At 42.5% G+C, this 12295-nt stretch overlaps 1 protein-coding gene across 4 annotated transcripts in view; it reads right to left on the reverse strand.

Moving 5' to 3' along the window:
* RHOBTB1 (Rho related BTB domain containing 1) overlaps window positions 1–12295 on the reverse strand; it is a 120821-nt gene that overhangs the window by 4267 nt on the left and 104259 nt on the right. For all 4 annotated transcript variants that reach the window (XM_053312369.1, XM_053312371.1, XM_053312372.1 and 1 more), the window contains 2 exons: window positions 1052–1202; window positions 271–359 (listed from right to left, as the gene is read on the reverse strand). In XM_053312369.1, the coding sequence (XP_053168344.1) occupies window positions 271–359; window positions 1052–1202 (240 nt within the window). The remainder of the gene's footprint in view (window positions 1–270; window positions 360–1051; window positions 1203–12295) is intronic.

Here is a 12295-nt window from a genome sequence, read left to right on the forward strand (position 1 = left end):
TGCAGGAGATGGGCTGGGAGGTGGAGGAAATTCTCCCCTCTGGATTTGGGAGCATGTGTTTGCAGAAGTTACATGCAATTCCTACTTGAACTTTCTAAAGCAACAGTGGAATATTGAATATTAAAAATAGTCAAGGTGTCTTAAAAATTCTTAATAGTCCTGATCACAACCACAGAAACATTCCAAAAAGAAGTAACTGAAGCATTTTTTCCACTTTATTTTTTCCATATTGCCACAAAGAATAAATATGATCCACACTGATTCACTAACCTGAGCTATTTCCAAATAGTACAGAACTTCTCCATCTATGCTAACACCACTCACTGCAGCTTTGGTAAGCTCCTGCACAGCATGTTGCTCTGTTGTGGTGAAAGAGAAACACAAACCAATTTACTTAATACAATAACTATTTCAGACCAGCTTGTCTTTGAACTGTGTCCATTATCCATTACAAGACTACCCAAGGAAATGAAGCAAAACAACAACACTACAATTTGGGCTCATGTGGATAATAGTTTTTAAAGTTTTGCTTCTGGCTTTGAAACAATAGGGGAAAATTGGCAATTCTTGGAATTAGCTATCATCATATTACTAACAAAATAATTAACCAAGTCAAACTAGGGTAATAAAAGCAACTTGGACTGCTTTTTAATGCAAGACTTGCTTGAACTAGATTGATTTAAAAATGGCTTAAGATGTGTTATTAGACTCTCAAAATAGGAACTTACAATGGAAACATTAATGTTCATGTTCTTTCAATTAAACGTAATCAGGTTAGGCATTATGAATTGCAGACTCTGATTTGCTTCCTGTCTCTTAAGCATGCATAGGCCTTTTCAGTGGGCTAAACTAATTCAGCACAGAGAGAAAGGAGAAAGCATTACATTCTTGTAAGTGAAAATATGTATTGTCATTTGGTTTTGGAAAGCAAAACCACATGTCTGTTTTCCCACAAAGATCATGTCAAAACAACAGATGATGATTTGATATCACCAGTAGGAAAGGCTGCTACAAGCGGATGGTGACACCTGTGAAAAGCCAGAAACATTACCTGCTAGTGCAACCAAGTGTGGGAGGCAAAATCTGTTTGCCAGTGCAATTAATTCAAGTGTGTCCAACCCCTGACTGGATGAGAGCTGCTTGGTGTACAAATAATCCAGAACAACTTGCATGGAAGTCTTGTTGATGTTGGGAAGAACAACCTGGGGAAAACAAAGGCATTTATTAAATTTTCTGACACAGCTGGGAGAGGATCTACTCAAGGACAAGACATGTGGGTTGTGGCTGTTCCTATTTTTTCCTATATGAGGCTCTTCAATGTTTTATAAAACTGGGGGGGATGAAATAAATAAATAGCAGATACTTGTGATTGCAAAGGAAGACGCATATGCCGTACTGTGTATGCTCTACACTGAACAAAACAACCTTCAATTGTGACCTGTTTTATTACTATTAAGCAAGTATGCATCATCTTTTTCATTTTGTATAATGTATTTTCATTCCCCCCCCTGTCTTGTAGGGATGTGCAAATTGATTCGGGTACAAAACGATTTGTGCCCAAATCTACATGTTTGGGGCAATTTGTAGACAAAACAAATCACCCCGTACTAGTTGGCCAGATACAGGTCCAAAACAAATTGCCTAGATTTCGGACCTGAAAAATTTGTAGAGTCAGACCTCCATTTTGTGGCGATCTCTCTTGCTGTCTCCATTTTGTGTCAGGAATTTTTTTTAGAAAACCCTGCCCTCCCAAGCCTCAGATGGGTGACTTACAGTGTACAACGACTGGCTGGTGATTCCCCTGTTTCCAGATGAGCTCATTTCTATTCAAATCTTGTGTTGGCGGGGGAGGGGGGGGTTGGCCCAGCTTTGGCTAGAGGAAGGGTCAAAGAAGGAGTTCAAAGGAGGGATTTTCAAATGTACTTAAGGAGGCAGCCACCCACCATTCTGCCTCATGGGAGGAGAGAGAGTGTGAGTGGGTCAGTCAGAGGAGCTTTGCTTTGCTTGCCTGCTGCTTGGAGTGGATTCTCTGCTTTATTTATTTTTTACATTTATATCCTGCTCTTCCTCCAAGGAGCCCAGAGCGGTGTACTACATACTTGAGTTTCTCCTCACAACAACCCTGTGAAGTAGGTTAGGCTGAGAGAGAAGTGACTGGCCCAGAGTCACTCAGCAAGTCTCATGGCTGTATGGGGATTTGAACTCGGGTCTCCCCGGTCTTAGTCCAGCACTCTAACCACTACACTACGCTGGCTCTCTTTTTGTTCCTGCTTTCCTGATTGAGGAAAAAAGAGATTTTTCCCCCCACCTCCTTGCTGCTGCCGAGAGATTCCCTGCCTGCACCTGCTGTCTGTGCGAATCGATTTGGATACAAAATGATTTGTACCCAAATCTACCTTTTTCGGGAGATTTGTGGACAAAACAAATTGCCCCTGTTCTAGCTGGCCAGATTCAGACCCAAAACAAATTGGGGGTGATTCAATTCGGGTACAAATTGAATTTAAAAAAATTGATTCGTGCACATCCCTACTGTCTTGTACTCAGTTTGTATAATGTAGTCTACTCTTTTTTTTTTACTGTCTTGTGCAATTGGTTTTTCTTCTCTTAGTCATGGGGAGAGGTATGTGGGGCACTCTTGACTCTCTTACCCTTCCTTTGGCTTCTGAGATTTCACCAGGCATTTCCCTGGTGAAAGCATATCTTTGCTTGTCCCTCTCCCCGCCACTGCCAGGGGGGAAGGACACTAAAATATTTCCCCTCAAATTGTCAAAATTCCTGTAATTTAACTCTCTCACACACCACCTTCCTTTCTTTGTAACATAAAACCACACAGTTGTCCAGGTATAACTCTTTCAAAATGTTTTTGACCATTCACCAGTTCAGTTGTGGCGGGGGCAGAAGTTGCATTTTTGCAACTGTCCCATTTTTGGGGCTGTCCTCAAGCAATACCCTTTTATGCCATTTGAGGATTTCAACCCTTATTGTTAAGAAAGGGATTATTTCACCTCATATTGATACTGCTGGCAACAGTACATAGTTTGAAGGCAAATTTTCCAAGTGTGCCAAAATGTGAAATGGGAATGCTGTTGCTCTCATGTAGTACTGTTTTCAAAATGAGATATACTGGAGAGTGAGCGAAGCACTTCAGGTTATACATGAAGAAAGATTTGAAATGTTCAATTTCAGAAAAAAGAAGAATAATCAGATCAGGTCCCTGATGAACATCCCTGTATCTGAAAAGACAATATCTGGACATCGTCTCCACAATACTATTTCTTTTCAGCAATTTTAAAATCTTATTTTAAAGTCAGAAATTGAGGCAGAAGGTTAGCAAAGTAATCAAGCATGCCATATTCCACCCTAAATATAACAAACAGTATTCATTTATCAAAACCCCTAAAGTTCAAGATACAAGTTCTTACAATTTTCACTTGTGCTACAAAAAGTAGGGGGATTGTAAGTTAAGGCGATCAACTTAACTTCTGTGCTATGTAAGCAGTAAAGACTTTGTACAATCTTGTATATTATGCTAACTTTACAAATTAGGTTCCATGCACCCACAATTTGCCTTGGTCTTTGAACGCAACATTGGGCTGCAGCGGGGTGCATATAGGCAACAATTCAAAGTTTCCCTAATCACTTGCTAGAAATGCATTTGATGAATGTATGCCTGATGTATTTCTCCAAGGCACAATGCTTCTGTAAACTGACACTGACTATAACAAATGGACAGGCAGAAATTCAACAGATCCCCAATCCAGCCACAATTACTTTCTGCAGATATACCTGATGGATTTCTGGGTGATGCATTCTGACATTTTCCACAGTATCCAATGAAACAGAGCTGGAGAGGAAATGGGAAGAAAGCTAGTCTTGTGGTAGCAAGCATGAATTGTCCCCTTTCTAAGCAGGGTCTGCCCTGATTTGTACTTGAATGGGAGACTAGATGTGAACACTATAAGATATTCCCTTCAGGGGATGGGGCCGCTTTGGGAAGAGCATCTGCATGCTTGCATGAAGAAGGTTCTATGTTCCCTCCCTGGCATTGCCATATAGGGACTCCTGCCTGAGAGAGAGATTCCTGCCTGCAACCTTGGAGAAGCCACTGCCAGTCTGTGTAGACAATACTGAGCTAGATGGACCAATGGTCTGACTTGGTATAAGGCAGCTTCCTATGTTCCTAAATGGCCTGCTAAAAGAATTTGCCATTGGTACAATGCAGAAGATCTGCTTTCATATAGCATCTAGTTGTGGTCCTCAATGTTAACGCGCTCTGGATTTTAGAAGTACTTTCACCTTAGAAAACTGTCCAGGTGAACAACAATTGATACCTCTGCCAAAAAAGGTAACAGCAGATGGAGAAATGAGAGAGAGCTGGATCAAGTTCATGATTTTTCTGAAGCATTTAAGAACTTCTCTCAAAGCTGAAAATAATATATTGGCAAATAGAAGCGATTCCATAGCTGTTACCATTTATTTTGCCAACTGATCTGTGGAACTCAGACACTGGATACTATAATGATTTGCATTCACACACAAAGCAAATTGAGGTGGCACCTCTGCGTGAAAATGGAAGGACAGAAGGGAACATGCAGCAGCAAGCTACCCCAGTTAGAGATAGTAGTAGTATGTTTATTGCGGTCACAGACCAGATTAACAAACAATAACAATTAACAGTTAGAGATAAGTCAAATAAGGAGGGGAGCATGGTCCACATATATTTTCCAGCCCACCCCGAAATGTGCCCTGACATTTTGCTATTTTAATAGAGAGAATGTGTCAACTTGTGCTAAGGCAACAAGGTGATTAACCCTATCTTCTTGTTTTGAATTGACTGGCAAGAAAAAACAAGGAATGAAGCCAGGAAGAACTGCAACCTGGCCATCCTCCTTTATATTGCCATCAGTCTGAATGGAGGGAGGAGAAAAGTTTACTGCAGAAGTGACACATAAAGCTGCTGCACCTGTGTGAATGTCTTGATTCGGAAATGTACTTTATTTAGCAGATACACTTCCTTTAGTAGAGTAGGCAGAATTCTGGGGAAGCATGGTGCCTTGTAAAGAAGCAGCAGGCAGAAATCCATCAGGTGAATTTCTAACAACTGATGGGAAAGTTGCACCTACTGAATTTCTGCCTGAACACATCCCTCCCCAGCCAAAAGTCAATCTGAAAGACAAAGGCAATGTGGTGCATGGAAGCATAAAGTACAAGACTGTACAAAGTCTCTATGGTGACCTTAACTTGCAGTTTCCACACTCTCTGAAGCATGTGTGAAAACTGAAAAGCACCTTCACTCTTATTTTAAGCAGCAGGATTTTTTAGTCAATGCACTTGCTGGTTTTTTTGTAAATGAAAATCACTGAATTATGGTATGTCAGGGGGAGGTATTAAAATTTTACTTCTTTAATACATATGAAAAATTTACACCCTATTCACATCGGGTGTTTACAGCAGTTTCCCCATATTATCTTGTTAAACATTTGCAGGATTGTATTCTCTAGCTTAGCCCAACCTTTGCAGTAGGTTGTTTGTTGGAATTAAATGATCTGAAGGAAGGGGGCCAAACCCACTAATCTGTTAGAGAGTGGAGTAATCTCCTTTACAGAAATTCACGGAGCATAGAGAGAGTTCTGAGCATCAGTCATAAATGTTCTGAGCCAGGATAGCTAAATGAAAACTGGTTTATTCAGCACACCTCTCATCACCCACATCTTCTCAGTCCTTGCTGGATTCCCCTTTACAAGTAAAGGGGGATTCCCTAACAGAAGGCGAGGCACAAAAGTACCTTTAATTTAAAGCCTGCGGCCATGGAATCTCCAGAGGCAGCGGGAGCTCCTCCAAGGTCCCCACTGGCCCCCCAAATGACCGCCTGGGCTGGCTGCGGCCCAGTTCGGGCCTCTGCGCACATGCAGAGACCATTTTGTGGTGAAAATGGCCTCTGCACATGAGCAGAGGCCCAAACCAGGCTGCAGCTGACCTGGGCTGTCATTTGGGAGACCAGCGGGGTTAGGAGGAGCCACTGCTGCCCCTTGCCACCTCCAGAGATTCTCTGCTGTTGCGGCTTTAAATTAAAGCCCCCCGCCAATGTTAGCAAACTCCACTTTACTTGTAAAGGGGACTCCTCGCCAGATTCCCCTTTACAAGTATACCTGAACCGGTCCGCAAACTAGTTCTTAGATCCAGGGGCCAGGCTGGTTTAAACTCGGGCCATGCAAATTGAGCCAGCTCTCACACGCCTACCGGTGTGTGTGTGTGTGTGTGTGTGTGTGTGTGTGTGTGTGTGTGTGTAAGGGAAACAAAGACCAGGTGCTTCAAACAGAGATGGGGGGGAATGCATCCCTAAAGATCCTCTGGGAGAGGATCTGTCTGCCCCTCCCCATTTTGAAGTAGGTGGGCTCTTTCCCCCCTGACACTGCTGACAACAGAGCACAAGTGTGCACCAATGACAGAAGGAAGAGGGGAAAAAGAGCTTGCCTGTTTCAAAACAGGCGGTGGGGTGGACACAGCCACACACCCTTCATAGTCTTCTCTCCAGAGGATCTTTAGGGGTGCATTGCTATCTCCCCATAGCACATTTTGAGCATGCAGGCTTCCACCCTCCAAAAAACCCCGGACACAGTTAAATGTAATGAAACTCTGTGTGTGTGTTCGTGTTCATTGTATTTTTTTTTTTAAGGGAAGGGGGCAAATGGGGGTAAGGAAGGAAGTCATCTTCTGTGGGTCACCTATGGGGGGAGGCTTGCCCCCACAACTCTTGGTTTTTGCTCTGGCAGGGGCTGCAAACACCCACAATTTAATGTAATGACACTTTAGGGCTCCGTTACATTAAATTGCAGCCATTTTCTGAGAAAGAAGGAGAAATGGGATGCTGAATGGAAGGCGTTCAACATCCATTAGATGGTCCGTGTGCAATGCGCACACGGACGCACACGTGCATTTCTATCATGAACCAGGTGAGTCTAGGAGAAAAACCCGACTACTCGATTAAGAAAATAATAGAAAGCTACAGAAAACACGCCAAGGACATTTCACATTGTCATTTTGGGGCTTTGCTTCCACATTAGCTCATTCTTGTCCTTAATATTAACATTGTGTAGCTAAAAATAATTCAGAGGCGCTTTCTAGGCTGCTGATTATTTTTCAGCATCTAGCAGTATTACCTTTCCTATGCCAATTGCTTTCAATAACTCTTTCTTTGCTGCTGCTGCATTCACTTAACACTTCCAATGGCATTCTTCCCACATAGAAAGGGATTGCTGCTGTGAATGCAGCAACGGAGCACCAGGACAGCAATGTGGAGAGGGGCCCAGCCCTCTTCTTCATATGCATAAATACATCAGTGTTTGCCAAATGTGGGATACCTGAGGCACATTATTTTTCTCAATTACACTTAAGTGAACTTCACTTCACTCCAACTCTAGGTCCCAGGGCATGGTCTGATGGCCAGTGATGCAGCTGCACATTCAGAAGTGCAGGCGTTCTCCATGACATGCCATGCCCACCCCAATGGCCAGAGAAGCCGAGAAGTACCGGCGCTCTGTCTCTGCACAACCCACCTCCACTACACCCCTGCTGATGGCACATGATACAACCACCTTCTTGTAACTAAGCAGGTCTAGGTCTGATCAGAGCCTGAAAGGGCAACTGCCTGAGAACCCCATGTAAGCCAACTTGAGTTCCATGATGGAAGAAATGTTGCAGAGAAATTACTTATCCTTCATAAGTAATTGAACAGGAAGGCAACTTTAACGGAGAGTTTGAGATTTATTACTTACTAAACATAGGCCAAGAAGACAACAAACAGGCTGGCAGTCTCTGATGCAGAGAGAGAGAGAACCTCTCAGTTTGATTTTTAAGTCAGCAAGCAAGAAGCAGACAAATAATGTGACTCCACCCCCAAGCCAGTACATAGAGACATTCACATAAAGAGGCATGCCCCCTACAGAGAACTGAGACAATGTCTGCGGCAAAATCTCAACAAGAAAGACAGGATAAAAATGGAAAAGATACAAACACTGGAAGCAGGCATATCCAAAGCAGTGATTCATGCAGAGATGCAACTGGAGATTTTTACTGATTTTTTTTAAAAGGCAGGGTATTCTTTCTGATGCCTCTCTGCATCAGGGTCTGAAAGCATGATTCAATCTCTTTTGATGCAGAGAGACAAAATTACCTGCCTTTGTAGAAGGTTGGCTAGAAGGAGGTATACCCAGAGCCTCATGAGAGTCTTTAATTAACTTGTTAACATATTTCTTGCAGCACGCTAGCTGTCCTCTCAAGCATATTATTTTGAAATAACTGAAATATACATGGATGGCTTTAGAGGGTTTCACCACCACCACCACCACCTTGAGATCAACCTACAAGTTTTTGACACAGAAATAATTCTCAAACATTATCAAAAATACATTGTCGACTGGCAGGAGGAACACAAGGATCCATTTTTTTCTATCAAACATGTTAGGCCGTGAGTATCAAGTAGCAAAAGCTTCGGCACAGTCAAATAATCTGCACATTCATTATGGGATTCATTTCTAACTGAACCATTAGGAAGTAGATAAAACTTATGCTACAACCCAAGGGGCCAAGCCAGACTAATTATTTTGTCTTACTTTCCTTGCCAAAGGTAATTAAAAATCATTATTTTTATCGCAACTATTAAAGATCTTCAAACACTTTCCTCATATTTCTATTCTGCCAGTGTAAACAATGTTACCAAAGAGGGTCATTCAGTATAAATGTACTAAATAAATAAAAAATTCCTCTCCATCGATCCCTCTTACCCTACCTTTTTGATGGCTGTTATTACAAAGGAGGAAATGGTGGCAGATGGAAAGCAATGCTCTTGACATTGGAATAACAACATTGTATAGCCTGGTCCTGAAAGCACTATGTAAAAGGAGAGATTTTAGGATCACATAGTGCCAGGCAAAGGTGAGAATCTAACAAACCTCCATTTTTTTTAGAACTTCCATACAAATCACATTCATTTATGTCGTTTCCTAATGTAGGTTATGGAATATGCTCAGTGTAACAAAACTTGTAGACCTTTACTAATCCCAGACACACTCTCTGGACCAGTCTTGAGACTGCTGTACTTTGCCATACGAGTTTTGGGACTCCCCTCGACCCACAGGCCAAAAACCCTCACTCCCAGATTTCCCTAGTAGGTTGTTGCAAGCTAACACCAAGGAGAAAGTATGCACAAGAGTGCCCTCCCAGTAGAGATGTGCAAGAACAAGTCTGACACTCCCTTTCTGGAGCGCTGAACCTGTTCAAACACGGGTGTTTGAGATGGTTCGACGGGTGGCAGTTGGTGCCTTAAAAAAAACAAGTAAGGAACTCCTTACCTGTTCACCCCCTCTCCACCACTTTCCCCACGCCAGCACTCGATTTTGAAAGAGACGTGTCGGGCTGCAGTATTCCTTCCTGCAGCCCTGGTGAGCATTGGCATGCATATGGCTGGGGGGCACATGTGCCAGCCATTTGTGTGGCATACCGTGCAAGTGGCCAGTGCGTGTGCACCCTGGCCCTGTGCATGATGACGCCTGTCGGGATGGCAGGAAGGAATGCTGCAGCCCTGCACGTCTCTTAAAGGCACCACCCCCTTGCCCGCACGTGCTGCCCCAGAGTGTGCATGAACTATGCGTGCACATCCCCACCTCCCTGTCTTCTTCAGCACCAGGTGATATTCACGATCCAAGAGAAGCAGAAAGACAATTATGGTTGTATTTTCCAAGCTTTTGAGGTGTGGTCCAACTTATATGAATCCAGCTATTATGATGCCTTCCGGATCTGGCTAGTCCCCATAGTGCAGATGTAAGAGTGTGACCCTAAATACTTTCCCATTGTCTTGCTCTTCTAGACCCTTGAATACCTGACCACACTGCCTAGGCCGGCTTTACTTTAAGAAGACCACTCCAAAGATATATTTAATGACCAAAAGGGAAAAACAACACAGGGTTGATTCACATGAGCATGGAATGCAACACGTGAACAGGATGGAGTCACACCAAGACCACGCTCCCCCCAATATCGCTGCAGGACATCCTGGCATGCTGTTGGGGAATCATTTAATTGCACGAGGGGGGCATTAATCGGAATTGCTCCTCTTGTTCATGTGTTGTGCCCAGTGCTCGTGCAAACTGACCCACATTGTTTTGACTCTGAGCTGCCCCTGGACAAAGAGTGACAGTTGCAGCAGAAGTAGCATCCACGGATTTTTGTGCAAAGAATAGAGTGAGCAAGTGGGTGCTGAATATACACAATAAACTATTTAATTCTAGCAGGTGTCCAGAACACTCACGCACTCTCTCTCTCTCATTTTAAAAAGATATACTGGATACGTTTCAAGCATTCCAGTTCTTCTAGAGGGGTGGGGTGGCTCGTGAAGATAGCTACTGCAAAGAGCTCTACCATTTTCAAAATACTTCCTCAAGGAAAAATTGGCTAACCCTACAGTGAGACCAAAATATATGCACAATTCCATTAGAGCCTCTTTGCAAAACATTTGGAACCCACTGCTCTAAAAATTCAGACTGGTGTACAACAGTCACTACAGAAGAGCAAAGACCCACCATTTCCTACGGTGGCTTCATCTAAAAGAGAGTCATATCAAAGCTTTCCCCCCACCCCCTTTTTAATTGCTGGCTCTTACAAGGACAGAAGCACAAATGCATGAGATATTGCTGCAAATAACCTCTCCTCCCTGCAGAATTTCACAACAATAAATAAATTAGAAGGAGCTCATTATATTCATGTCAAATTGCCTCAGTCTCTGTATGCTACACACTTCTTGGATCTAACTATTTCTCCATTCCATTTCCCAGGTTGTGTTTGTACATTTGAACCTAAAGATCTCAGATGTGTCACGTTGCAGGCTACAAAGACCCAGGATTTTGCAATTAATATTTTAAGGTTACCAAGAAGTACGCAACCTATTAGGGTTTATAATTAGGAACCAGATTGTAGAAAATGAATATATGTTCTTGTTGCATAGCACGGCTTACTAAAAAAAATCAAGGTATGTATTTTTAATGAACCACCTGCTATAAGAGAGCCTCTGGGGAGGGAATTATGCTTACTGCTGTTTTAAAAGTAATGAGAAAAAATTTAAGTATAACACAGTTTTCCAGAATATTAAATAAAATTTAAAAAACACCACCAAAAAACCCTGAGCAACATAAGTGCTGAAAGAAATAGTTTATTCTTGCTGTGGATGCATGCCCTCAGTAACCAGACCAAAAGCACAGATGCTATGGTTAAAATATGATGAATAATCCTATGGATTAAAAAATACGAAAACGGCCATCAAACAGAGGATTCTGGACATGGAACGCCAGGCCAATTTAAGTAAGGTGACAGGCTTTCTGGCCCTGGACAGTTGTAGGTTTACTGTCTCCCCCTCTGCATATCTGGCACAATTGGAAATATCAAGCCATAGAAGGGCGTTCACCCTTGCCCAGTGTCACGCCCTTCCCTCCACCGTTCTGGAAGGCAAATACAAGAAGATCCCACTCATGGAAAGGCTTTGCCCTTGTGACTCTAGGGAGGTGGAAACCATCGACCATGTGCTCCTTTCGGGTCCCTTTTATAAAGCCAGTGGGGACAGGCTCATATCTCCCCTGCTTCTTAAATACCCTGGCCGCTCTAGTCAAGTCTACACCAAGATGCTGATCTCAGATGACAATTGGTCCTTCATGTAAAAGGTTGCCAGGTTCTGTGGGGAGGCGTGCAAGATCCGCAGGGTCCTGACCACCAGTTAATATCCCTGGCAGCAGATGGTTGACTATTCAGCATTTTATTTGCTTGATTGTATAATAATTTTAATTTGCCTTTTATTTCACTGCTTTTATATTGCTTTTATGTAGCTTGTATATATTATTTTAACCATTTTATACTTTTAGTTGCCCTACTTTTATGGATTGCTATTTATTTACTCTATTAATCTTCCTATAGGTTTTAGGCTTAGCCGGTAGCATTTTATTTTACTAATTCCATACAGTTTTTAGAGTTATTTTTTACTACCATAATCATACTTAGCTTCTAGAGTTATTTTTCATCTAGCATGAGTTTTATTATATTGTATCTGTATCCTGTGCTGGTCTTTGACTGTAATAAAGATGATTGATTGATTGATTAAAAAATAGCCATCTAATGGTGCAGCAGGGAAGTAACTTGCCTAGCGAACAAGAGGCTGCCGGTTTGAATCCCCGCTGGTATGTTTCCCAGACTGTGGGAAATATAGGTGGGAAACACCTATATCAGGCAGCAGTAATATAGGAAGATGCTGAAA

Source organism: Hemicordylus capensis, chromosome 3 (genome assembly GCF_027244095.1).
Source record: "Hemicordylus capensis ecotype Gifberg chromosome 3, rHemCap1.1.pri, whole genome shotgun sequence".
Taxonomy (NCBI): Eukaryota; Metazoa; Chordata; class Lepidosauria; order Squamata; family Cordylidae; genus Hemicordylus; species Hemicordylus capensis.